A 27,117-nucleotide genomic window follows, 5' to 3' on the forward strand; every position below is an offset into this window, starting at 1 on the left:
TTTTTCCGTTCTGGTTTTAAAACAAAATAACAGAAAAACAAAGTTGTTTTTCTGTTATTTTAATTTGGTTTTGAAATGGAAAAACCAAAGAACGAAGGGTACACGGATTCAGGTCAATCTGGGAAACTGACCTTTTTCCATTTTATTTCTTGAAAATAATTAAGCAGCTTGTTTGTTGTTTGTGTCTCTGTGTGAACGTATGTGTGCGTAAATTGACTCACCTAAGCAACCAGACCTGTTAAGTGTGAGGGTAAGGGTTAGGCTGCCTGCAGGCTGTTGGTTGATGGCCTGTGTCGTATAATCGAAGTGGATGCCATGTTTTTTCGTTCAACAAAGAGAGACAGACAGACACACACACACACACGCGGTTAATAGAAACGGCCAGCAACAGGCTGCGGAAGCAAAGCCACATTGGGATGCAACTTCCAGTCAGCAGGTCCCCACAACATTAATTATTATTGCCTGCTCAAAGGTTAGGGTTAGGGTTAGGCAGGTAGAGATTATGGTTAAGGTCAGGGTAAGTGTCCAGGATATGTATATCAGTCAGTGCAATGTTAAGTGGCGGAAATACAGGTTGTGTGTATGTCATCATGACAAGTAATAATGGCAAAAAATTGACAAATAAGTTTACATTTTTACCGTTACATTTTTTGGTTCATCAGTTTGTACCAGGTTTGCATTGGTATTGTACTGCCTCCAGGAAATAGCCATACGCTCATACTCTTGAGTCAAAGCAAGTGGTGTGCATGTTGTTTTCCACTCATTTCACACACTGAAGTCTGACACTTACAAAAGCTTTTGCCTTCTCCTGCCTTTTCTGCTTTTATATGTCACAAAACTAACGGCCAGTGAACAAAAGGGAAGCATTACAGCCTTAGCTGTAACGCAGTCAGTACTGGGACAGTTTAGCTCTAAGCAGGTGGTGACAAACTGCTCGGGACTACAAACAGATATACGCGACTGGCTGAGAGAGAGAGAGAAAAAGGCACAATTGCATATTCATCTGCTATTTCAGTACCACGGACAGCGCCATGGATTTATCAATACACAGCACAGATTGGCGACTGATATTTCACAGCCATGGTTGGGGCCAACTGAACAGCCCCTCTGCCAATCTCCCAGAGAGATGGCAGGCTCACAAGAGGGATGCATTCTGGTCATTTTGTGAACATGGCGGATGGCAGATAAGAGGGGATCCCTTATATTCCCCCACCCCCAAACCCCTACTACGAGACTGAACCAACCTGTATTTCTTGTTGATTGTAGCTGATTCATCCTGATGTCTTGAACTGTGGTTGATTATGAGGACCGGATGTGACCACTGAAAGTTTAAAAGGCTTAAGCTGTTGAAAAAAAGACACAGGTGTTTAAAGATGAATAATAATTACAAGTGCATTAAAAAGAGAATTGAGGAAGACAGCTGGAGATAGTTTTTACATAATTTGCCTGTATTGTCTGAGCATCTTTTCTGGTGAAGTTATAGATCGGGGGGTGTCAAAACTTTTCACGCCAGGAAAAGAATTATAGTCCTGAGCCACGAGTCTTTTCATTTAAGAGACTATTTTCATAAGCGAGTGTTAAGCACTTCGTGCTGCACACTTGGATTCGCAGTAAGAGGATTCTGTCACTATTTAATGTCACTCAGCAGTAAATATCAGTCCTAATGGGAGCAGCGATCATGGCCTTGGACTGAAGATTTGCTGTCAGTCAGGTGTAATTCTTGTCATGGCGGTTTAAAGTACATGTCTGAGGCGAAGGTCAGTCATCACTGACCTCAGTCTGCTCTTGTTTAGTGTACCAACATTGACTTTTTCCTCACATGTGGCTCCACATAAACTGGGCAACCTTTTGGCATGGAGCCACATCTTCTAAAATCTGGACTTTTCAAAACAAATTCATTTCAATATGCTCCAATTGCATCAAATACTCCTTCCACATCAACAGAGAAAGGGTTTCAGAACAGGCTCATGTTCCTCTCGATGGCATTATCGAGAAGTCCTGTTGACATTCAGGGATGATAGCATGGCAGTAGCCGGTCAAGCGGGCACATGACATGACTCCACCAGCCCCAGTGCTTACTTTGGAGGCAGCAAGCTTAATAAAAAATGTTTGAAGTATTTTTGAATGGTAATTGGACTGTACTCACAAAGTGCATTTTTAGTCTTAGCAACCACTCAAAGCGCTTTACAACACAAGTCAGCAATCAACCATTCACACACTGGTGACAGAGGTTACCATGCGAGGTGCCACCTGCTCATCAAGAGAGATAACCATTCATGCATGCGTACACCGATGGAAGAGCCACAGGGAGAAATTTGGGGTTCATTGTCTTGCCAGAGGATACTTTGACTTGTACTGCAGGGGCCTGGAATCGAACCACCAACTTTCTGATTGAAGGGCAACTGTTGTTGTGAAAATGAATTACTTTGAACAATAAATACGTTGATATTACTCCAAATCAAGTTATGTAGTAAAAAATTAACAAAGAATCAAAAAATGAGTTTTCTGTGTTACATTTCTTGTTATGTACTGTCCCAGCCAATACAAGTGGAACCTGTACATCAACGGGATTTATGAGTGAGTACATCCTGTTTGTGTTAGTGGTAGTCAGTGTGTCTGTTAATGGGTCAGCACGGCCGCCATATTGGGCTACGTGTAGGCTAACGTTACCCATCAAGGCCTTAAACACTTAGGTTTGTTTTAATCTGCGATGTTTCCTTGTAAGTCAATTTGCTAATTATGTTGTTATAAACTGCTAGTTCGTACCTCAGGTCAGCTGAAGTTCACCTGCTCAGCACCAGACGGAGACGTGCATGGAGCGACACTCCGCGGCTCACACCATGAACAACAACACTGTCTTGTCCAAATGCGGAGGTGCAATGTTTGTCCCTAACGAGGTTCCGTTGAACGGCATTATCATGTCTGCCCCCTTCATGGTAAGTTACCCTTCAAGTTTTCACTAATTATTACACTTACACGACAAATTTAAAGAAACACTTTTTACTTACTCCTTTTAAACGAAAGCTTGTAGCCTTTTATAGGGCCGTAGTTACAGTTAGGTGATATGCTGAAGCGTAAGCTATTGTTAGTATCCTTGCTAGGAGGAGGCTGATACATGCTGAATGCAACGTTAGCACATGTTAGCTAACATGTAGGTGTTTATCACTAAAGTAGTCATTCCCGTAAAGCGGGATTTACAATTTTCATTTGGGTATTAAGTGGCATATATATTTTAGTTACCTATAAATACGGTTGAACTCTTTCATGATTTCTTACAATGGTATAACGTTGAAGATCAAAACAAAGGTTTCGGACAGTAACAGTTCAACAAAAGCGTTGTTGGCATCAGATGTGTGTGTTTTGTTTCTCATGTTCTCTACTGAGACTCTATCTGACAAGAACATGAAGACAGCAAATTGCTCAGTGTGTCCTGTCCATGTCCTTCCTGTCTGCCTTCACAGGCTCTACACAGATGTTTCCAGCGGTCGGCTCTCCTCATCGTTGCCAGGCGACCTATGAGCTCCAGCTCTGTCTCTCCTCCTCCTCTGCACAGGAGGATTCTCCTCTTCCTCACCCAGCAATTCTATGACGTAGAGATGCTCCTCAGCTGGAGTTCTCAGCTGAGGAGGAAGAAGATTCAGAAGAAGAATGTGTAAGAAACCTTTTGGCTGTCTTTCTGCTGGTGTCTGCTGCAGGCTCGCCTCCAGCTGAACAGGGTGAATGAAATGCAAAGCAGCAGATCTGAGTCAGGTCTAAAACTATTGTCAAGTACCTGATTAATGAACACCGTTCTCTTCATTACAGCTGCAATACAATCAGTACACTTGAACGAAAAGGTCCCCACAATTACCACTGAGTACACCACAAACATGTTTCTTTTTGGTTTCATATTAAGAGCTGGATGTGACTGTTGTAATATCAGTTTCTGAAATAGATTAGCATTGGTAATGGTCGTGATCAAACAGTTCTTTAGGCTCTGACATAACAGCCGTGACAAGGTCCTATAAGTCGGTTTCATGTGCAGTTTGTTATTGTACTTTAGAACTATTGTGAATATTTGTCCATCTTCTTTTCCATACTGTTTTTCACAGTTACTATGGCTACAGTCGGAGGCATTACGGGCAAAACATAGCAGCAGCATATTACATCTTGAGTATGAAGGGTGGATGTAGGTAAGAACCTTGTTTCCTTGCTTCTGCATCTGTCATATGGATACATGATGATCCAAATATGAATACACAATGTATTTAATTACAGCTTTTGAAAATGTCATGATGAGACACAGACGAAAGTGTCTGCTGTGTGCCCTAAAATGTAAAATGTATTTGCATTTGATGTCTTAAGATGAGTATCACTTTTTTGGCCAAAAACGTGAAAAGTTTTTTTGTATTCACAGTTGCTTCTTTGATATATTTACATATAATCTGCAATAATGCAGCGAAGATGAAATTGAATAGTCGTGTCTCAAATGTACCGCTCTGATTCAGTTTCCATGTTATCGTCTGTGTTCTGCCCTCAGGTTTGTTGGCCAATCAGAGTGGTTCCGTGCAGACCAGAGGGGCAAGTTTAATTGGGACTTCTTGGATCACAAAGATACACCCCTGGAGGAAATAAACATGAACCACACAGTCATTAACTACGGGGGACTGGAGAACCTGGGTAATGAGCTCCAACTCTGCCTCTGACTCTTTTCAAATAGTTTTTTTCTTTCCTTTCGAAATAATTTTCTACTGAAACGTTATGTTCTCTCTGTCAGGCACATGCATTTTGAATTAATTTCAATGATATTCTGTTTGTAAGTTCAGGGTTTCTGATCTGCTTTGTCCTCCCTCAGAGGGGCAGCAATCTTTGCGGACACTGTCATTACGAGGATGTCCTGAAGTTGACGACTGGTTCCTTGCCAGGCTTCATATGTTCCAGGACTCCTTGGAGGAACTGGACATCTCTTACTGTCCATGCATCACCACAGGCGGCCTGGCTGCACTCAGGAATCTCAAGTAATTACCCAAACACTCCTAACATAGCCTACTTATTATAACCAAAAAACTACTGCTGTGTTAAGTACCTCCATTTTTGTCTGTTGCAGAGGACTGCGGCGGCTGGACGTGTCATCCCTCCCCGGGATATCAAGTCCTGGGTTGATCATTATCCTGCTGGAGGAGATGTTACCACAGTGTAAGATCACTGCTACTGGCTACGACTTCAGCCTGAGGCAGGGGGGAGGAGAGGGTAGCGAGGAGCAATTGCAAGGGCAGAGGTAGCACATGGACAAGGAAGCGTAATTAGGGAGTAAAGGGACTTCAAGTTCAGAAAGAGAAAGAGCCCTCTGTTAGCCCTCTGCTCAAATTTGCATCTTCTCTGTGCGTTGACATCTAAGGTACTGCTCGTGTTGTTTTCCTCCCGAATCAACTTGTTTTTCAAGAGAGTAAAAGAAGAGAAAATGTATGCAAATCACGTCTGTTTCAAGCTATGCACCCTTTGCCATCACACTTGGTAACAATTAACTTAACTGAAATGTAAATATAATTGTAAATTTACTGAATAAAGATTTTATTGTTAAAGGTTGTCACATTAAATCCCTCTGCTGGCCAGGACACACATTTTTGGCTGATGATTAGACTCTTGTCTTCCCATGTTGAAAGTGGTCTGAGTGATTGAGGATAACCAAAAAGAGGGGGTAGGGCACTTGGCTCGCTCTCTCCTCCTTCCACCATCTGACCAGAGCAGCAGTCAGTCAGTGTGGAGGCTCTGTAGGGGGTCGTAACAAATATCATTTTTTATTATTGTAAATTAATGTCCTTTTTCTTTGAATTCACAAATACTGTTCAACAGGCAAAGAATCCATGTGGCCACACATATATTTCTAATCTTCATTGTGGAAGCTTATGTGAGGAAACTAAAGCCCATAATCCAGTATGAGCCTATGCTGCAGCATTGCAATGAGCAGATGAATACACAAGTAAGAATGGTGGACGAGAGTCAATGGGAATGAAGACACCACAGCTACTTTTGTATGTAAAGATAGCTACTAGCTAATAATAATAGCTAATAATTTGGTATCCAGTATTGATATGACCAATGCTTTCTATATGACCTACTTCTCAAGGCATTTCGGGGGGTGCAGTCTGCTTAAAAGTTGCACGCATGTAAAACTTAAATACTCATTTAGCCATGTTAATTAACAGCGGGCTTGTTGCTAGAGTGAGGATAGTATATAGAATATTGTTAATAGAGTTCAATGGTTTAAGTTCGATGTGCGGTAGGCGGTAGGAACCAATTATGCTAGTGGAAGTGGGTCACAGCAAACACGGACAGTGTTTCTGACGGACAACAACAAGACCTCCCAGCTGAGCACGAACTGCAGTGGATATCTGCTGTTACTTTGTTTGTTAGGTTTTAAATTGATCGTCACTCGGATCCTTGAGGTGAAAGGGTCTCAGTAAGCGAATAAATGTCTGATGCATCAGGTAAGATGACTGTCTGATGCGAAAACTGAGCTACAACTTTGACGGACGGTTTTACACCGCGCTAGCTAGTGTAGCTAGCTATGCAACTAACACGACCATCTACATGAGGAAATACTTACTGAGGCAGACTTTGATGTGTTATTTAATTTCACCTTTGTAGAGCTTCCCAAAAAAGAAGAGGAGGAGGTTACACCTGAACCAGAGGTAAGAAAAACACGTTATCTGCAGCTATGAGGCTAGCTAACGAGTGTTAGCACGTACCGTGAGGTGGGTGTCTCTGTTAGTTAGCTGGTTGTATGATTTGAACTGTCCGAACAGAGCAGTCATTGTCTGTCACGTTGATAACGAAGATGTCAGAATAAGGAACCAGCTATTCACAATGGTTTACTGCTCAGACAGTCATTGTTTTAACGCCAGTACTGTGTCCTTTGTAGGAACAATCCGACGACAGCAGTGAAGAGGAAGCTGCAGGAGCCACAGAGAGTATGTGAAAGTAATAATACCCAACAGTGGGGCACAACAAATAAATACAAAGTAATCTGTGACAGCTGTTTTTCAGTCTGTACTACATTTGGTACACTATTATTATGTGTGTCATACACAGGTCATCATACTGTAGATGTACTGTTGACGTTAAATTATTATTAGATTATTTCTTAAAGTAGATTCTTCTGTTACTGCTTTTATCCGTATGTAAAGCATAGAAGAATTACTCAGATCTTTACTTAAATAAAATAAATACCACAGTGCGGAAATACTTAGTATTAGTAGCTACCTAGTAAAAGTCCTACTTTGAAAAAAATAGAATAAAATAACTAAAGTATTTGCATCAAATTAAATGTTAAGTACATAAAGTACTCATTATGCACAGTGCTCTATTTCAGAATTATATATATATAGTATTTTTGGATGATAATTTTATGTTTCTGTTGCAGCTGGTAAATGTGAGACAAATTTGACCTACTTTTTAAATCTATGACCATACATGGTAAACTAATAGTTGAGTTATATTTGGGTTGAGTTATATGTGGTAGAGGTAGTGTCTTCAGCATTCTTATGAGGGAAAAAATACAGAATTTAAACATGGAAAAGTGGTTGCCATCCAAGCCAGTTCCACTTTCGTTCAATGTCAACAAAATAGTGGTGTGGAATTTATAACTCTTTGAAATGTATTACTGATATAAATGTATCACTCAATGCAGCTTTGATGTCTGTTACCGTGTATATGTAGTGGAAGTTCAACATTTGCCTCGATGTGGTGTAGTAGAAGTTAAACTAGCAAATAGATGGAAATACTCAAAAGTACAAGCACCTAAAAGTTGTCCTTCAGTACATCAGTTGAGTATCTGAACTTTTCTGCTTATTTAATGTGTTGTCTTCTCGGCCTCCTCTGTGTTCCTGCCAGTGGACTTCCTGCGTAACCTCTTCTCCAGCACCCTGGGCCTCGGCTCACCAGACAAAGTGCTGGATGAGCTGACTCTGGAAGGAGTGGCCCAATACATAAAGAGTGGAAAATGTGAGTCTTCTCCTGATTCCATTCTGCTCATCCATTATATCTGACTACAGTAAATTAGATTTTCTTCCATCTAAGGGGCTGTTATGATAATGCATTTGTTATTGATCAGAAGTTTCTCTGCATCCCCACAGGTAAAAATATCCTCTGCATGGTCGGAGCAGGAATATCCACATGTGAGCATCTCAGTTTGAATGTCACAGATCATTTAAATGTATTGATCTACTTTGAATATGTATATTTTTAAAATTATTTTTCATCTGTAACCCTCGACACCGTGTCCTTCCACAGCGGCTGGGATCCCTGATTTCCGCTCACCTGGAACTGGCCTGTATGCAAACCTGCAGAAATATAACCTGCCTTACCCGGAGGCCATCTTCCAGATAGATTACTTCAAGGTGCTTAAAAGACGGCTTTCTTGCAAGTTTAAAGAATGACACATTACAGTAAATAACAGCTTTCTTAGGCTCTAAAATCCTTGAACGGTTTGAAGTATTATGATTTGAATTAGATTATTTATGTTTGAACCTAAATTATAACCTGTTTAATCAACTGTATAACTAAAAAGATAACTCTCTTGGATTTCTCTTTGCCAAGGCTATTCCAATTTTAGGTTGAGAAGGCTCAGTTTGGGACTAAACTCAGAAACAAAAACAGTGCACACTAATCCTCAGAACCATTTTTCAGAACATTTTTTCAGTTGCTGAGTATACACTTGTCATCTGATGATTGTCCTGTCTTGAGTTTTGTGGCAGTTCTCCCTTCATTATTCACAATTGCGACAAGAACATGTGACATTTTCCTTTCCTTTAATCTCAGAAACATCCGGAGCCTTTCTTCGCCTTGGCCAGGGAGCTTTACCCAGGACAGTTTAAGGTATAAAACGCTTCTTGCTGCCACAAATGCATGTTAAAAATGTAATCACCGTGTTCAATACCACATCGAACATTTAAGCTTAAAATCTAACTTCAGAAAACAATGAAAGGACTCGCAGCTGTTTGTTCTCTTGTGGTTGACTGTTATCGTTTTTTAGCCGACAGTCTGTCACTACTTCATCAAGCTGCTGAAGGACAAGGGGCTCCTGAGACGTTGCTACTCTCAGGTAGGAAAACAAACAGTCTCCACTTCACATGCTGAACATCAACCCGTTCTAATGTTGTACTGACATTAAGACGTGTGTGTGTCCATTCAGAATATTGACACTCTTGAGCGGGTGGCCGGCCTCGAGGGAGACGATCTCATTGAAGCTCACGGAACGTTTTACACCTCTCACTGTGTCAGCTTCTGCTGCCGCGCGGAGTACAACCTGGACTGGATGAAAGGTGCATTTTGTTTGCCTTTTTAATGTTGGAGCTTGAGCTTTGATTAGAGCCATTCAGGACTTTAACCTCCCCCCTGTGCCTTGCAGAAAAAATCTTTTCGGATGACATTCCCAAATGTGACAAGTGCAACAGTTTGGTCAAGCCAGGTCAGTGGATCTTTGTCTCTGTTGGGTTTTAAATTATTTTCTGCTGTTAATTTTTGTCAAAGTGAACCGTTAGCTGTCCCCACAGAAGTTGGCTGAGAAGCATTACCTGTGAGCTTGTTCCTCACCTGGAAAAGGAGATTTCAAATGTAAATGTATGTCTGTGAGCATACACTGTGCGCTGTGAGTGCATATACACACACAGTTATTGTGCAGGCCATCTTACAGGAGTGCAGGTACATTTTTCAAACTTAATTATCTTTAAAGAAAGCAGGTGAATCTGTAGTATAACGGGGGACATACAGTTAGAAAAGAGTACATTTATCAGCACTTTCATCAGATTATCAGCGATGTTCTAACATATTTACAGATATGAAATCTATATGAAGTGGTTGCACGTGCGTTAGTTGATATTAATAAAATTGTCTCATTTAGCAGCTGTCTAATTTACATCTGTCTGATTCTACTGGACTGTTGAAATACCTAATATTTCTACATGGATCCATCATGACAGACAGTTTTCAGCACCTGTCTGCAGGCTTTAGACAAATTATTAGCCACCAAAAGTTGAATAGAGTGCTTTACACAGCATGACCGTTAGCTGGTTTACATGAAGCAATGATAAAAAGTGAAAATATTAATCCCCATACAGTAAAACTGAACTATAACAGTTCAGAAACTAAGTTCATGATGCTCCGGTTATAACATTATTCCAGAATTGGTCAAATTGATCAATTATTCCACATAGTCACTTAAAAACCACCTGTTCTTCACCCAGATATCGTCTTCTTTGGGGAAAATCTCCCCGTCCGGTTCTTCACTTCAATGAAGATGGTGAGCAAATGCATGTACTGCATGTTCAAAGAGAACGTGTTGCAACACCTCTGCAGAAATAAACTCTTCTCACCCCTTTTATGTGCCTGTCAGGATTTCCCGCGCTGCGATCTTCTCATCGTCATGGGGACGTCTCTGCAGGTCCAACCTTTTGCAGGTCTAGTCGGAAGGTACTGCAGATCAAGTATCATACTCCTGAAAGCTGCTGCTGACCACAGACAGCATACTGCAGTCTAAATGTTTGTTTGACTCTTGCTTTCTTTAAGGGTTTCAAAAAGTTGCCCCAGACTGCTCATCAACATGGAGAAGGCAGGACAGGTGAGTCTTCGCCCCCCCTATCAACCATTTCCTGTCTTTATCTTCGTTGTTTTTCTATCTGTCCAGTGTTGTTTGTGTGTCTCTCTGTGCAGGCTGATCCTCTGTTGGGGTTGCTGGGTTTTGGAGGAGGGATGGACTTTGATTCAGACAAGGCGTACAGGTGATACAGAGATGTGGCTACTTCTTCTCTCCACCTGTTGTATTATATTACCTTTAACCTCCCCGTGCAACTTGTATGTTATGTAGAAGGAGATGAGATTTCAAAAAACGTATAAACTAGTCGATGATGATTGATTGACTCTTTTAAATGCTCAACATGTCAATCATGCAGTTTACATTTTCACCACCAGAGGGTCTAAAAGCATTATACATTTGATGATTTAGTGAGATACTTTGTGCTACATTTTTGCTATACTGTACCTAACTGTTTGAGATGTTGGTGCTCATTTAAGGTACCATTGACTAAACTGTCCAGTCATATATGTCAGTGCAACAACTAGGGAGGTGAAACCGCAATTTTACAATTCCCTCTTTGGTGCTAAAGTGTGTTTGAGTGTGCGTCTGTGTTATTCATAATTTTCGGATCTTCCTTATTCAACAGTTTTCACGGTTTACACGCAGTGAATCCGTTTTGGTAACATTTTTGATGAGGACTTCTTAAAGAATGATGCATCACATCGTTCACAAAGTGAATGTCACTGGCTTATCGACCACTTAAAATATGTAAAAGAAGAAAAACTTAAAATGGGATTTATTTCATATCAGCGTTGTAATGTATGTGCACCAGTATTGGATATAAGGAAGCGGTATGGAGCCATGTTATAAAATAGTGACCTTCTTCCTTCTCTCCAGAGATGTAGCTCACATCAGCACATGTGATGACGGCTGTTTGGCTCTCGCTGACTTGTTGGGGTGGAAGGTAAGTTTCACTGGCATCTTTCATAAAGGAAGTTAAGTAAAGTAAAGTCCAGCACTCATTTCAGGTCGTACTTCTTGGCTTAGCACAGTCCATGTACTACAGTACAATCACACATGATTCTAGGTTAAGTTTAATCACTTCAGTCTGTAGGTAATTAGGCCAATGTGCCCACTTCTAATTAACTGAAACGCAATGCACTATCACAGTTTCCCTCTTAGGGGTCACTGACGTTAAGCACAATCTCATTTTTAATTGTATGCTACTGTAGGTGTTATTCCTCTTGTTCCCCCGACCTTTTAATTTATTTTATTCTAAGCTCTCACCATATCCTGCAACGCAGACTGAGTTTCCTGACATTAATGCTTAATTTAATATTTTCTAACTGACTCTTCCAATACAGTACTCTACCCTTGTATGTGAAATGCACATACAAGAGTAATGAGTTCAACATTGTACGAAAATGAAGAACCAGCTACCAACGCCTCTTAAATTCACAAATTAACACATCAGTCTGAACGAAAACAGAAATGTGAAAACCACAAAATATTCTTCTATTTATGGTTGCGCGCTGGAACTATTTCTTGGTAAACAACAGCCGGTGCATCTTTTGATTGTTGTTCTCATTGTGAGGTTGCCAGACAACCAGCCGACATGCCGCTCAGTGTAACCACAGAATGTTTTCACGCAATTGTTTATGTACAGATTAAACAAACAAGAAGCAGTGTGTCAAACAATAAGCCCTAGCTTTCTATAGGTGATTCGTTTTTCATCTAGAAAGAGAAAGGCTAGCTGTTTCCCCCTTTTTCTAGTCTTTATGCTAAGCTAAGCTAAGCTAAGCTAACCGCTGCTGGCTCTTGTTTTTAAATTTAGTGTATCAGCATGAGACTGGTGTCAATAATTGCATCTAACACTTAGAAAGACTGCAAATAAACCTTTAAGCTTCGTTCAACATGAACATGAAAGTATTGGTTATATCAGTAGAGCTCCTCTAGAAATACAAAAGGTATATGTCGCCACTCTGGTGTGTCTAAATATACAGTAAACAGTTTAGTACAAAGACGACCCGTGGTTGTCATGAAGACTTTTCAGTGAAGAACTGCAGCTGAAGAAAAAAAAAAAAAAGGTGAGATCTTTAAAATGTCGGCCTAACCTATTTATGATTTTCCTGTGTGATGTTGTGGTCTTAAGTAACTTCTGCCGACCCGGGGGACTTTTTATAAACGTAAAGCGCCAGCTGTTGATGTAATTATTTTCTGACAGTCACCGTTCTGCTCACCACTCTGTCCTCCGTGTCACCAGGCTTTAGTCATGTTAAATCCCCTGTTTTGCCTCCACTTGATTGCAGGCAGAGCTGGAAGAGTTGGTGAAGCAGGAGCATGCGAGGATTGACAGCGAGGGCAAGAAAGAGAAGAGCAGCGAGAGCAAAGGAGCTGCAGCCAAGGCCAGCTCTGCATCGGCGGCACCAGAGACCAAAAAGGAAGAGTAGCTTATTAAAAAGCTCAGTTTCTTCCGAAAAGCTACTGATAGTGGTGTCACAGTTTGGAGTTGGCCCTTAAAGGGAGATTATGGTGCAAGGGTTCTTGTTTGGAAATGAGGCTCGTTTTCCATCTGCGGACATTTAATTCTTCTGAACTATCTCACAGGACATCCCTGTGTTGTGTGCTCTTGTCCTGTTTTGTAACCGTTATTTGCACTTTACCGATTATTAATCTACTTTATTTTATAATTATTTTTTTTTTGCATTAGCTCATTTTACTGGAAAAGAATTGTTCAGACATGTCTATATTTCAGAAAAACATGCAGGTCTCACAGATTGTAGAAAGTAGTTAATATCTCCAAAACTGCAGCAGGATGCTCATTTCTCTACTGCATTATAGTACAAAGTACAATCTTGACCCCAAACCAACTATTGAACACATCTGATGGAGTGATTCAGGCCAAGCCACTTCAACTAGGTTCACTGCAGTTAAAGCTTCCTCAAAAGATAACCAGGCTGTTGTTTATTTTATCTGTCATCTTTTCCCCATAGCCCAAATCTGTTGGCCTGATTGGTCAGTGACTTCCTGATGAGTGAACTGAGGCGGCTGGTCATGTGAGACTTTAACAATGTTCAAATTAACACCGTTTTTCATGTAAACCCTCTGCTAATACTTGATGTGGCTTCTTTAATACCCTTTAACACAATGTTCTCAGATGTTCATACAACATACTACAAAATAACTAACTTTGCACCCTCTACAGTCACGACCTGAGTTTGTCCTTCATTGATTTTTGCTTTTCAAATCTTCAGGGATGGATAAAATGTTGCCGTGACACAAGAAGGATGAATGACAAGAATTGCTAAAAATAGCTAAAAATGAATGAATCACAAGAAGGTGTTGTTTCATAGGAAACTGTCTGGGCTATCTGAAAAGCATGAAATGTTCTGTAATTAAATCAAACAATTACAGGGTGGGACACAATTACATTACCATCTGTACAAAATAATGGAAAACAATACATAAATTCTGCAATAAATCTGAACTTTTTAAAGCCGATGAGGGTCATTTTTGTTGAGATTGTGCGAGGAGTTTAACTTAACGGCACATTTTTCAGGCTTTGGTGGTTAATGTCAATGTTTGCACAATACAGAATAGTGAATACTGAAGCCTCACGTGTCAAAGAAGTCCAATGAAATAACTGAATAATTCTATATATGTATGTTTTAATGACCCTGAATGTCTGGTATGAAATCTTAAATATTTCTTCATAACATCAAATGTTAATGAGTATTAAATGATCAACTAATTGACTTCATCAGGACGATGTGGTGGCAGCTTTATTAATGACAGCCACCTGGAAACACAAGCAAACAGCAAACAGCCCTGCGGCTGTTAGCATGTTTTGATTCAGAAATGTCTGAACTCTGATTGGTGCACAGAAATAAATCTTTGCATCACATTTTCCAACTCTTTTAACCACTGAGAAAAGAAAAGCGCGCACACACACACACACACACACACACATATTCCCTTACAGTAGTTTCACAATGGAAAGGTTGAGTGACTGTCAATATATAGTATAGTTGTGAAACTCCACCACATGATTGGCTGAGGTGGCACTGGCCAACTTCAGCTTCTAAGTGGCCACTTTTTATTGCGTATATTTATTTCTTTTTTACCCTGATCCATACATTGAAATATGCTTACATTAAAGATGATGTTTGAAGTGCTCTAGGTCATAAGTCTAAAGCTACTTACAATTTTAAACAAGTCTTCCAGAATTTTCACTGCCTTTAAAGCCTGTCATCTGTTACATAATGCTTATTTTGTCACCGTAATGAGCATCATTGCATCAGATGTAATTGGAGTACAAATTTGATAAAGTAACAAGAATATTGTACAGCCGCATTGAGGCTTTACTTCACAGTAATTAGTGGAGCTAAACGCTAACATCAGCATGTTAGCATACACAGAGCCTCCTGGTACAATGTCTACCATGTTCACCCTCTTAGGTTAGCATGTTAGCATACCTATATTTGCTAACTAGCACTAAAGACAAAGTACCTCTGATAATGACAGGAAAGTTATGAATTTTACGGGTATTTGGTCATAAACCAACATAGTGAAGAAATTAAATATTAACCACGAATGTCTAAAGAATTTTATCGATATCTAATAGATGTTGAGATATTCCAGTCTGGACCAAAAAGATGGACCATCAGACAGGGCAACTGAGAGACCATTCATAGAGCCATGCCATTAGCAATGCTAAAAATCTACACTCACAAAAGTGTGCCTGTCTTTAGGCAGCTTCTACAGTTGTTAAGAATACTTTCAAAAAGCAGAGCCCGAGGCGTGTGAATAAAACATTTAAGATCCTTCTCCTTTTTCTCTATTTTCACAGGACAAAAGGGATCATACGCCTGCAAGGTCATGTTGGGTCATCGCCATTGTACAGATCATTGTGTTGATTTAAACAGAAAGTTTAATAGAGTTTGACTAAAAAAGGAACTTTGACTCTACTTGCCCCAGAAATACTGACCAGCCACCTACAAGTCTTGCTGTGGTTTCTGTGAGAGACAGGACTACTTGACAGCCAGCACACCACCTGCATGCACATGAGATAAAATAGACATGAAACGCCTCTGTGCAGTCACTTGCGCCAGTGTGCTTTCTCCTTCTATTAATAGTTCTACATTTCTTTCTGTATATCATCTCCTACCGATGACTTCAAAGCGAAGTGTATGCATCGCTATGTGCATATCTTCCTCAGCTGCAAGATACAATCCTCCAAAAAGATAATCTGTGCTTTCAGGACGGATTTGCAGTTTTTAAATTCATCATTTCTGAGCAGAAGACACAAACAGAGCTGCAGAGAGATAAAATAGGCACCTACAGCTCTTTAGAGAACATGCAGTGTCTTCTGACTGAGAGCGGGGTTAACCACAGGCAGACCTGAGGGGAGGGGAGGGGAGGGGAGGGTGAAGAAGAGGTTGCGATGAAGTATCAGCTGAACAGTTCACATGAAAACTAAAAGGGCATCAAGTGCCAGCATGTGCAGGTGACAGAAGAAGGCAGGCATGGCAGCCGTACGACGACTGAAATACGAGGCGCTCGACGCAATACAGCAGGAAACTTCTTGAGGATGTACGAGAGCTTCCTTTTTTCGAGCCCGGTTGGTATTTTGAGGTCTTAAGCAACATTTTACGCCGTGCAGAAAGGAAGAGTTCAAGAGTGAAGGAAGATTGCAACATGTGCAGACGTGTGCCAATAGTGTAGAAGAGAGAAGATACAAGAACTAACTGAGCCAGACTGACACATGTAAGTATCAGCCAATTTCATAGCATCAATACACTTGTGTTTAAGTGTTTTTCTAAATGTCTATTGACTTTTTGGTTTCAGTACTTTAAATGTATGTTTGAAGAGCAAAATCTTGAAAGAAACTCAAAATTTCTATACAAAAATATCAGGATTCGATCCTTATACTCATGAAGTCATCAGCATTCACTATCTGTTTTGTTCCCAATGCGTCTAACTCACACACTGATCTGTCGTCTATGTGCACGTATACAGACGGTTGTATGTGCACATAAACGCGTCCATATGTCTGTGTCTAGGGCGGTTCACAGTTCAGTCAATGGGACCACAGCCATCCCGTGGAGGAGCAGCAGGAGGAGGCTGACGCTGCTGGAGCAGCTGAGAGGCTGCCAGGAGGCCTGGTGCCCTGGGGCACCCTGGGATAGAGAGGAGGCCCACGCTGCTATCCGTGGAACACCTGCTGGGGTGAGCTTTCCCCCCTCCTCACTGCTTAAATCAATCAATCAAGGAAACTTAACTTTCTTCTGTGATGTGAGATCAAGTCTTCTATATGACGGTGACCTGTTTTACTTGTCTGGAGAATTCAGAGAAGTTAATCAGTCGCTGGTTCACACGTTCAAGGAAACTGTTTAAAACTTTGAAACTATTAAATCTATTGAGTGCATTATTCATCTTGACCATGGACGTGTGAGTGTCAACCTTCTGTAACAATCAGTCATTCTCCTGTTTGGAGCCTGGTATATTTTATCACAATGAAAGGTCGATTTTTACAGAATTGTGACAGAAATCCCCAATCTATATAACCACTGAAAGTGTATCAGCTGATCCTAAATGGACCAGTGGTCTCCCACTTAGCTCTTAGCTCTCTTACATTTTGTTATATCCTATAACATACAAGGGGTAAAATAACTTGTTGAGTTATAGAGATGGACATTTACGTGTTCTTATCCTTAACCCTAACCCTGACAGGTGAAAGAAGGTTGGTAATTCAAATAATCCTCCCCTCATTTTTAAGTATCCCCGCTAAGACCACCATATCCTCCAGCATATGAAACTAAGTATCCTCAAGCGGGATCTCAAACCAGTAGAGCAGACAAACAGAAGGGATGTCTGTTTCACTTACATTTTCGTTCTCACACTGAACACTGACATGCATATCCAAGTAGTTCCCTTTTTTCTCTGTGACTATCTGATGACAGAGCACCGAATGCAGAAGTAGCGTTGAATAAAAGCGTGCGCATATGAGGGAAATGACATTACAAAATGGATACGTCTGCAGCAAAGAGAGAATGTGAGTAGGTCTGAGAAAAAACCTTAAAGGGCTCGCTTTTTATCTGAAATGCAATACTCTAACAGGCAGCAAACAAGTATGAAGTTATAGCAAATATATGAGAGTTTGTTTTTACTGCAGAAACTCTCACAGGACAGCGTAGAGTTTGTACGAATACCATACAGCACGTCCCCCCTGGTGGCTGTAGGCCTGCGGATTTTGTTGAATTGAAATGCTAAACACAAAAAAAGTGAGTTTGTTTTTTTCTGCCTGAGTAGTTTCCAGTGCGACTTCGTATGAATCTGTGACTTAATGTTGCCGTTACGAATCAAAAGAATATTTCTTTCCTGTAATATCTTCAGTGCTCCGCTGCCCGTTTCGTGTCTGTGTTTGAAGTTTGGAGAAAACTTGTCTCTATTTCTGTGCACTCTCAGCCTGAAAGCCACTTCCTTTGTGAGTGTGTGTGTGTGTGTGTGTGTGTGTGTGTGTGTCTGCGTTGTGTGTGAACGCGTGTGTCTGAACTCAGTTGTGGTGGTGTAACTACGCGGCTGAGCCGCTGCTTTGCTGTATTTGGGATTGCATGTGCCTTGTTTTACTCAAGTTAATCATGTCCCAACCAACTGCCTTTTCTGTTTAAGTCACTGTCTTCCACAGAGGCAGATGTGATCAGATTGAGAGGCTCGACCAACAGAGCATCTACGTAGTTACAGCAAAGTTATCATCAGTGCACAAAAATGTTTTCAGCTGTGGCTGTTAAAAGTATTTTTGATATCTAATATCTTATGTATAATTTTAAAATATGGCAGCGTAAACATTTACCATCATTTGACTTTGAAGAAAATGGTGCTGAACTCTGATTGGTGCATGGAGATATGTGACATCATCCTTTTCCAACTGAGCCCGAAAACCTGAAACGTGCGCTCATGTAGCATCCCATTATTCATCGCCATGAGGTGGAAAACAGGGTTTTTAGGACATTTAATTTAGAATATTACATTTATTTCATCCATCTACAATTAGTAACCCTTAATAATTGGTGACTCTTTTACAGCTCTTTTGCAAATCTATTACAAATTGACATATAGATTGTAAACTGAGTCTGCAGATATGAAGTTATGAGGGAGAAGACCATATCGGATATCGTATCATGTCAGCTTTAAGAGCGGGAACCAACCAGCAATTATTAGTGGTGGGAAATGACTTTCATGTCATCATGACTAATTTTCAAGATCAAATCAATCTAGTCTTATCATGGAAACCCTGACGCAGTGCTCATTTTTCACCACGCTCTGTCTGAAATCATCGCTGTTCCTTTCCTTGCTGCTTGGTTGCCACCGAGCCACGACGTGGAGCTTTCCAGCGTGGCTGTTCAAGAGAAAACCTGCCCAACAAGCTTCCGTCACACTTCAGATACTGAAATGAGTCACTGTGTGTCTCCCTCCAGAGTTTCCTGGTTCTTCGCGACTCTGCAACGTCTCAGCCCAGCCTGCTGTGTGTGTCCGCTGGAGGAGAAAATGAAGCAGTTCTTGACTATAATATCAAAAGCACAGACACAGGTACGGACCAACCACATGCAGACACATTGGCCGCATACTTTCTCTTTCTGTGTGTGGCCATTTGTGTGACAAGCTGTCACTTTGTCACTTTGTCACTTTTGGCAGTTCTATGACTTAGTCTGTCCTCTGACACTGACTAGACCAGACACATAAATACTTTCATCTGTTCTTACCTGCCCAGGGACTGCAGGCGGAAACTAGCAAAATTGCTATAACCTGGCTCAATGCATTTGTTCTTGTTTTACGAGATTAATGTTCTTTTGTGCATTGTCCCTGTTTTAAATAAATAAACTCCTAAATTCCTCCTAAACTCCTTCTGCTGTTGAACTTGAGCATGCAAGCAGTACAAACATGAGAGCAGGTAATCAGATACACACCTCTTGGTCGCTCTCAAACTGCAATTTCTGGTTCCTGAAACTGTGAACTCCCTACCAGTTACAAATTACATCCACACCTATTGGTGCTACTTTTTCTTCTCTGCAGATGCATGCACTATAGATAAAATGACAGGTTAAAGAGACAAGTGACCATTCTGAGCCACGCAGTATCAGAAAATATCACAGGAAATACTAATGAAGCTAGTGGGAAACTCCCCTTTAGACCTTCCTGGTTCAAGCTCGGTGTGTTTCCAGGAATATGTGTTTTGTCGTGAGACTAATTCTGCCCACTCGTTCTCTGTTTCCCAGCATCAGTCTTCCAGCTGGCCGAATCTCGTCTTTCTTTCTCTGACTTGGCTCAGCTCGTGCTCTTCTACTCTTTGACCAGGTAAGAACCTGCTGTAACTCTTAAGTTTTAAGTCTTCTTACTGTCTTCAGGCCCATCTTTATGCTGAATATTTCCACTGTATATTGGATTGCGGACTCTGTACAACTGGCCATCGAGAACTTGCAGGTTTTTTTCTAATGCTCTAAAGAAAGCTTGTATTAATCTAAAGCCGGATCTCTGTGCATATCAAATAAATGAATGTTATTTTCAAGATCAGAAAACATAGATTGTATTATTTAATCAACTTTTCTTGCAATTTTGGATTACGGTGACGTAATTTGCAGCCCTTAGATTTGTTACTGGTGACAGCTACAATACTCATCACTGTATCTCCTCGGCTGGCCTTTTCCGTCTGACAGACGTAACGATCACTGGTTTCTGTTTATATTCAAAGCCTTGACTGAAAAGTTACGATCACTTACTACGTCATGTACAACCCTGGTCAATTTGGAACTCACTCCAGTGACTGGCTGGTTGCTCTGTCGCCTCTGCCAGGACTGATCCTGGGGGGACTTCTTTTAGTGTTAGTGCTACAGTCTCCTGGAAGCTCTTACATGATGAACTTAAACTAAATTCTCATATATCACTTTGACGCTTTAGGTCTTTACTAATTAACTGTCCACTTTTGGCTTGCAACTAGTTTAAGGTGCAATACGTAAGAATTGGCCAATTGGTCAAATTTACACTAAAAACAACTAAGGGGGATCATCTATCAACGGAATAACAGCTGCTAAGTGCTGCTAACTATAGCCGCTGTGTGCATGTTAGCTGGGTTAGCCGTGCAGCTAGCAGTTCGGAATGGGAGCTCAGAGATCAGTGGAGTATCGGTGTTTACACTGCTGGTGCGAGGTTTTTGTACAGGGACAGACGGAGCTGGCTGGTTAGCATGCTGACCTCAGTAGATGCAACACAATACACAGACAGCACAAGGTCAAAAGTGCTATTTCTTCATATTATGTTGACATTTTTCGTACATTTTTGACTGATTCAACAAAAATTGTTACATATTTAACTGACACTGTTGTTGTTTTATATGTTTATATTTCTATTCTACTCTGGTTTGCTTTCTGTTTGTTTGCTTGTTGCTGATGTTGAGGTTTAAATTAATGAATTTGCTGTTTGTGATTGAGCCTCCATTTTAACGCTGGGCTTCACGAACATCTTATTAGCAAACACATGTATCATTATTATATTACAGTATATGTCAGAGCTAACCAGCAAAAGCCTGCATTACACATTAGCAGACTGCACCAACATAGACTCTAAGAAAGTCTAAGTCTAAGTCTCTTACCTGTATGGGCTTTTCTATTACTAACATCCTTAGTACTATTACTTCTTCATAATTTAAATTCATTTGAAAGCCTAATCAACATTGTGGCCACTTTGAGGTCTGCGCAGGCCTCCTGATTCCGTTTGTTTCACACATGTATTTGATCTCTGTCATATACTCCTCTGTGTCAGGGATGTGTTGGCTGTTTGTCTTTCCATTCCTTGCTGGATCTATGGTGTAACCGACAAGAACAAAGACCGCCTCGCCCAACTTGAACCAAGTGAGTTCTTCCACCTCGGTTGTTTTCTGTCTCACCTCAACTCCTGTAAGCCACCTCACAAATACAAAACCAGGAGGGCGTTTTTGAAGAGCTGCCTAATTCATGCAACCACTCTCTCTGATGCAGAAACTTGGCTCCTCACACCCCCTGACCTGCAGACTGATGAAATGACCCAGAGGGAGCCAAGCAGCGTAATGTGCTCCATACAGGTATATAGTCTGTGTGTGTGTGTGTGTGTGTGTGTGTGTGTGTGTGTGTGTGTGTTTAAGTACAGGTGATGGTAAGATACTGTATAAGAGCGTGTGTTCAGCGTGATTTCCTTGTGTTTGCAAGGGAGGCGGCATGTGTCTCAGAGCCTTAAAGCTGCATTATATAAAATTTTTATATCAACAATGCTTCAAATGTTTAATTGAACCAAGTTAAGTTAAATGTCCTATTGGAAAAACCCACCCATTGTTCAACAACAATAAAGGTTCACTTTTTTTATTCACTGTTTTAGCCTCTTTAAGTTCATTGTTTTGTTTTGTTTTTTGTCCTGACGAGAATTTGTCGTAAATAGACAAATTCTTGCCTGATTCAAGACTACATTGTTGTGTTTTTCCTTAGTTGACTTCCACAAATGGGGCCCTGTGTATCATCAATCCCCTCTACCTTCGCGAACATGGAGATGATTGGCTGACCAACAGGGCGACTGCCGCACAGTCCGCCACACAGCCATCAAATTACAGACGAGAGCGACGCCTCAGCACCACCAGAACATGGGCAGGGGCGGGGTTGCAAAGTAAACGAGCCATCTCGTTGGACCAGGCACCCTCGACTGCTGAGATGGAGATTTCTGGTGAGGATGTGACGTAGAACGTCATTTTTTCGATGATGAAAACTCAAACTTGGATATCTTAGAACCGTGGCTTAATCTTTTGGGGTAAATGGAAACATCTGAGTTTTTAAACACAAAGGCAAACTCACGCAGTTTCATTTGAAAGCTTGGGGAAATTAAGAGCAAGTAAAAGTGAGTCCCTTAGTGTGCTCTATAATGGATTAAATATTATAATTCAGAAACAACATGGTGTTCATAATCCACGTTTTCCCGGTCCAGGTCTAACCAGAGCCAAGTCAGCTGATTCACCAAATTGCCCACCAAGCCCTTCAGCTAAGGTGTCTTCTGCCGGGGTGGTTCTCAGGAGGCCCAGCAAAGATGCTTCCTCCAGCCTTCCTCAAAGAGAGAGTACAGAGAGCCTTTCTTCATCTACTCCCTCCACCCCTGGAAGCCGAAACAGCACAGTGTTCGAGCCACAACCCCACGGCAGCCCTGTGCCTCAGTCTCCTCACAGGGTGTCCTGGATTGAAGACGGAGTCTGGCTGCCTCCACCGAGGCCCTCCTCTCTGCTTCAGCCGCCGTCGCTGGAGCTAGACTCGCTGTCAATCAGCAGCATAGAGGAAGAGCAGGAGTCCCAAACGCCGAGCCCTAACCAGCACTACCCTTGTGCTCACCGGTTGGCTGACAAGGTCATACATCGGCTGTCGGCGGTTGGTCAGGCTATCGGCGGGCTGGTGAGTCAGAAAAAAAGACTAACCAATCGTGTTCAGGAGCTGAGCGAGCGGAAAGGTGATCCGTTTGCAGAGGCGGTGAAAGACTTTGTGGAGATGACGCTGAAGAGAGGTGCTGATCCCAGCGGGGTCCTGGGGACGGAGTTCTTACAGGAAGTGAGGTCATCGCTCACGTCACTGAAGGAGACACTGTTGGACTGCCAAGAAATCCAGCCTTTGTTGGACAGCATTACTGACATAAATGACGCAGAGCTAGGTGAGTGAGTGTGTGATTGACAGAAAATGTGTTATTATCATGAAACTCAGTAGATCAATGTTAAGCACTCTTCTGATTCCCCCCTCACATACCTTTTGACCCTCTTGTAGAGTCCTTGGTAGAGCTATCCCTCCACAAGGTGGCTCTGAAGCCTGTCTCCACACAACTCTACTCCTGCATACTTTCCTCCCGGACTGAAGACGGCAGCTTCAAGTGTCTCCAGAACAACCTGCGCGTGCTGGAGAAGAAGGGGATTGAGGAGCTTGGGGGGTCGGCTGGAGTTGGAGTTCCTGACTCCGTCACCCTGGAGCGGATCCAGCAGAGGTGGACTAGTGTGCACGAGGCCTACTCGCCGAACAAAAAGGTCCAGATCCTGCTCAAAGTCTGCAAGAGCATCTATCACAGCATGAGTGCTAATGCTAGCTCAGGTAACCTGGCAATTTTTTTTGTATTATTAATTCCTCTATAACTCTATCTGTCTCTGGATTGGCACCTTGTTTGTCTGTGAATTAAGTCCACATTCTCCTCTCCTCTCCTCTCCTCTCCTCTCCTCTCCTTCAGGAAAAGTGTTTGGGGCAGATGATTTCCTGCCCTGCCTGACGTGGGTGCTGCTCCGTAGTGATGTGTTCACCTTACAACTAGACACAGACTACATGATGGAGCTGCTGGACCCTACACAGCTGCAGGGAGAGGGTACGGCAGATTTGATCAAACACAATTTAGACAGACTGTACTATTTTCTATGAAGTCATTCATTAGGTCCTGCGCTGCTGTGCTGTGATTGGCTGGTACCTGGTGTTCTAGAAAGCTTTTCACGGTGGATGATTGGGTCAGTCACAGGACCTTTGACCAGGGGTCATATACTCTTTATCCTTTGAGAAACACTGACGTTCTTTTTTGAATTATTATTTTCAGTTTCAGTTTGGTTAGGTTGAGGCTACAAAACTACTGCGTCAGGTTTAGGAAAAGATCATAGTCTGGGTTGAAATAGACCCTTTCCCACCCGCATCAAGGCATCACAGCACAGCAGGGTGGAACGCTCTGTTTATCATAATGTCAAGTAAAAGATGTTGAATTAAATTACACCAAAAGATCACAATTGACTTCAAATTACAGAATTTGCCAGTAACGTTTTGATAAATGACCAAATTACATAGACTAGGCTAGCATAGTCAGATTTTGTGTTTCACATAATGTGCAAATGAAAAACGAATACGGACATTTCCCAGCTAATTCACTGCTAAAGTTTTAAGCAAGATTAAGTAAATGGATGATTTCAATGAAGCTTGTTGACACTTCAATTTTGAAAAGGGATCTAAACACAGATGCACCTACAAAATAGCTGGTGCAACTCAATTCCGGTCTCCAAAATGGAGGTTCGGGTGTGACAGCCAATTTTGTTCAGTTAATAAACGAATGACTTAATGAAACAATTTGATTATGCTACATCACAATTCACAGACTTTCTTTCTTTCTGTATCCCCTACATCAACAGGTGGCTACTACCTGACAACTCTATACGCCTCTCTTTACTACATCAGCAGCTTCCAGCCACGACTGCCCGCCCGTCAGCTCAGTGTCGAAGCCCAAAAGTCTCTCAACCAATGGCATCGCAGGCGCACCCTGCACTGCAACCAGTCGCGCCGCAGCAAGCACAGACGTACCATTCGCAGGTTGACGAGGGTCGCGCAGACCTTAGAAACTGATAGTAAAGAGGACAGTGGGAAAGAATCTGATTCTGCTAATACTGTTACATCACAAGGGCAGACTGAAAGCACCACAGAGGCTCTGCAAGAGACGAGCAGCGAACAAGGAGCTGAGGACAAATCACAGACGTCCACTCCAGCATCAAACTGCAATCACAGGGACAGAGTAAGGAAAACACAGGAAGAGGGACTGACTCTATGTACAGTAAGGGAAGAGAACCACAGAGGATTGTGACTGAGAGAGGATGAAGGATGGACCAGAGAAGCAAAGAATAACAACCTGTCAGCAACACCTTTTTTTTGACCATTTAGACATGGTCAGGTTACCCAAACCATGTTCTCAGTGGGTCAAACTCTCCATGTCACATAAACCAACCTCACATTCCTCTTCTATACAGGCGAAAGAAGAAGAGGGAGCTTTTGATTAATGCCAACCTGAAGGTGGAGACTCCTCTAGGGCTCCTGAGATAAACCTGAAGGTCGTTTTTAAAGGGACACGGAAATATTTGTACTTTTCTAAAATTTCAGCTTCTTGTCTTGCAAAGTACCGGATTTTATTTGTATTTACTTCCACATGGGTCTAAAATCTTTTCAAATTGAAGCTGCTGTAAGCATCATTTTAGCTTACTTCCTGTCTGTTTTGCAGTGTTTTTGACAGCTCTCTTTGCCTCCTTGTTTTCTTCAAGTGTTTTTCATTATTTGGCCTGTTTCGTTGTATAAGCTGCCACCTGGAGCGCAGGAATTGGTTCCACTCCTTGTTCCGCCATTGCCAGGAGGATCCTGCTCTGTGCCTGTTGACCGGCAGACAGGACCGCTCTTTTGTTGAGTTCTCTGTCGTGATTGGATAAAGTGGGCAGGGTTGCCAGACAGTTTCTTTTCTCTTTTACTGCACGACCAGGAGGTGGAGAGACTTGGGTTGCTGATCAAACACTCTATAACACTGATTACTGTTGTATAATAGAGCTAACTAATACTTATCTTAATTAGAAAATAATGCTTAAGGCAGCTTTAAACAATTGGGGAGACAGAAATCAGTCTTTATTAAGTCTATGCTGAGGCAATAACTTGGAGATTGCTCCATTTTACGGGTTCTTGTTGGCTAGGAAGCTCTGGCCTCGATTAGTCCAAATGTTATATCATTGTTTTATTGTAAAGAAGAGAGGAGTTTGTACATAAGTTGACAATAGTTTATATGTGTCATAGGATCAGTGTTCCCTCTCAGCTGATACCTGGGTTTACATCTAGTAATTAATCACACTGATTAATTAATAATATATTGCCTTCAATCCACTCAGAAACGTGGTAAACATAAGCTTACAGTGATATTATTTGAAGCAAGAGATCTGTCGCCTTATTGTGCCTTCAAATAAATTGTCACGACTGGTAGAGTTTGAGTTTGGAGGCTGCTCAACACGAGATGGAATCCTTTCATATGCTGTTTACTTTTGACCCATGTCATGTCTGATTTGTAATTTTGTAAGTGCAAAAAGAGTAAACTCATATGGTATTAATAAAACAGTTTTGCTTGTTCTTCTTGCTTGCTAAAAGGAGAGTTTATGTTGGTGTCGCAGTCATCAGATGGACAGAAACACAAGTCAAAATTAGTGATGGTGTCGCTCCGTGTCTGCTGGATGTGTAGGTGGGCAGCTGCTTGCGAGCCTTTTAACACATTAATCGAAGGATAGGTGTGTCTCTTCTGCTTCGTCTACCCCCTAAGTGTCACAAAAAAGTTAACAAATGAAGATTTAAGTCGTCGTCACTTTTTTTTATCCTGATGTCATGGTACCCTTGATTAAGTGTAACTTTAATGCAGGGGCATGTCCTGAATGTCATTGCTGTTCTTCTCTACCTTGAAGAAACTCTTGTCTGGACTTTATAATATGAAACAAAAATGGATCAGGACAAATACAGAATAACATGTTCACATGGTGGTGCTTCTCAAGAGACCCCAAAACAACAAAAACAGCTGTCTACGTTTGGACCACCAGGGGGCAGCATTTAACCACCTTAAGTTGTAGAGCCTATAGTAACAGCTTGCACAGGATTGTTTTTTTTTTTAACTAAGGTGGCACTGTATTTGCACGGGGGAATATATTATGCGAAAAAAAAAAAGAAAACATCTGAATATATTCATGCTGCTTTTGAAAAGAG

At 41.5% G+C, this 27,117-nt stretch overlaps 3 protein-coding genes and 1 long non-coding RNA gene across 5 annotated transcripts in view; 3 read left to right on the forward strand and 1 right to left on the reverse strand.

Annotated features, from left to right (window-relative positions):
- Window positions 1-2,864, reverse strand: part of LOC115570423 (uncharacterized) — a 40,234-nt gene extending 37,370 nt beyond the window's left edge. Inside the window, exons 1-2 of the long non-coding RNA XR_003981764.1 lie at window positions 2,767-2,864; window positions 1,245-1,343 (exon numbers count right to left, since the gene is read on the reverse strand). This is a non-coding gene — a long non-coding RNA (uncharacterized LOC115570423). The remainder of the gene's footprint in view (window positions 1-1,244; window positions 1,344-2,766) is intronic.
- On the forward strand, window positions 2,782-5,561 carry dmac2 (distal membrane arm assembly component 2). The gene is made up of 6 exons (XM_030399015.1): window positions 2,782-2,936; window positions 3,462-3,652; window positions 4,092-4,172; window positions 4,520-4,659; window positions 4,835-4,997; window positions 5,087-5,561. The coding sequence occupies exons 1-6, from the start codon at window positions 2,814-2,816 to the stop codon at window positions 5,259-5,261; spliced, it is 873 nt and encodes a 290-aa protein (XP_030254875.1). The 5' UTR covers window positions 2,782-2,813; the 3' UTR covers window positions 5,262-5,561.
- Window positions 5,562-6,288: 727 nt separating this feature from the next.
- sirt2 (sirtuin 2 (silent mating type information regulation 2, homolog) 2 (S. cerevisiae)) lies at window positions 6,289-14,051 on the forward strand. The gene is made up of 16 exons (XM_030398985.1): window positions 6,289-6,467; window positions 6,628-6,671; window positions 6,902-6,950; window positions 7,873-7,983; window positions 8,115-8,156; window positions 8,272-8,378; window positions 8,800-8,856; window positions 9,014-9,082; window positions 9,173-9,302; window positions 9,389-9,448; window positions 10,224-10,279; window positions 10,373-10,449; window positions 10,546-10,597; window positions 10,690-10,757; window positions 11,450-11,516; window positions 12,862-14,051. The coding sequence occupies exons 1-16, from the start codon at window positions 6,452-6,454 to the stop codon at window positions 13,000-13,002; spliced, it is 1,146 nt and encodes a 381-aa protein (XP_030254845.1). The 5' UTR covers window positions 6,289-6,451; the 3' UTR covers window positions 13,003-14,051.
- A 135-nt stretch (window positions 14,052-14,186) lies between these two features.
- On the forward strand, window positions 14,187-26,496 carry rinl (Ras and Rab interactor-like). 2 transcript variants are annotated; one of them, XM_030398939.1, is made up of 11 exons: window positions 14,187-16,318; window positions 16,571-16,780; window positions 19,030-19,141; window positions 19,828-19,906; window positions 21,368-21,456; window positions 21,583-21,665; window positions 22,063-22,294; window positions 22,553-23,260; window positions 23,371-23,688; window positions 23,822-23,953; window positions 24,756-26,496. In XM_030398939.1, exons 2-11 carry the CDS (start codon window positions 16,601-16,603, stop codon window positions 25,199-25,201), a joined length of 2,379 nt encoding a protein of 792 aa, XP_030254799.1. In that variant the 5' UTR covers window positions 14,187-16,318; window positions 16,571-16,600; the 3' UTR covers window positions 25,202-26,496. The 2 variants fall into 2 exon arrangements, with proteins under 2 accessions (XP_030254799.1, XP_030254807.1); XM_030398947.1 differs by having other exon boundaries at window positions 16,615-16,780.
- The last annotated feature ends 621 nt before the right edge of the window (window positions 26,497-27,117 follow it).

This window comes from Sparus aurata, chromosome 2 (assembly GCF_900880675.1).
Source record: "Sparus aurata chromosome 2, fSpaAur1.1, whole genome shotgun sequence".
In the NCBI taxonomy this organism is placed as follows: Eukaryota; Metazoa; Chordata; class Actinopteri; order Spariformes; family Sparidae; genus Sparus; species Sparus aurata.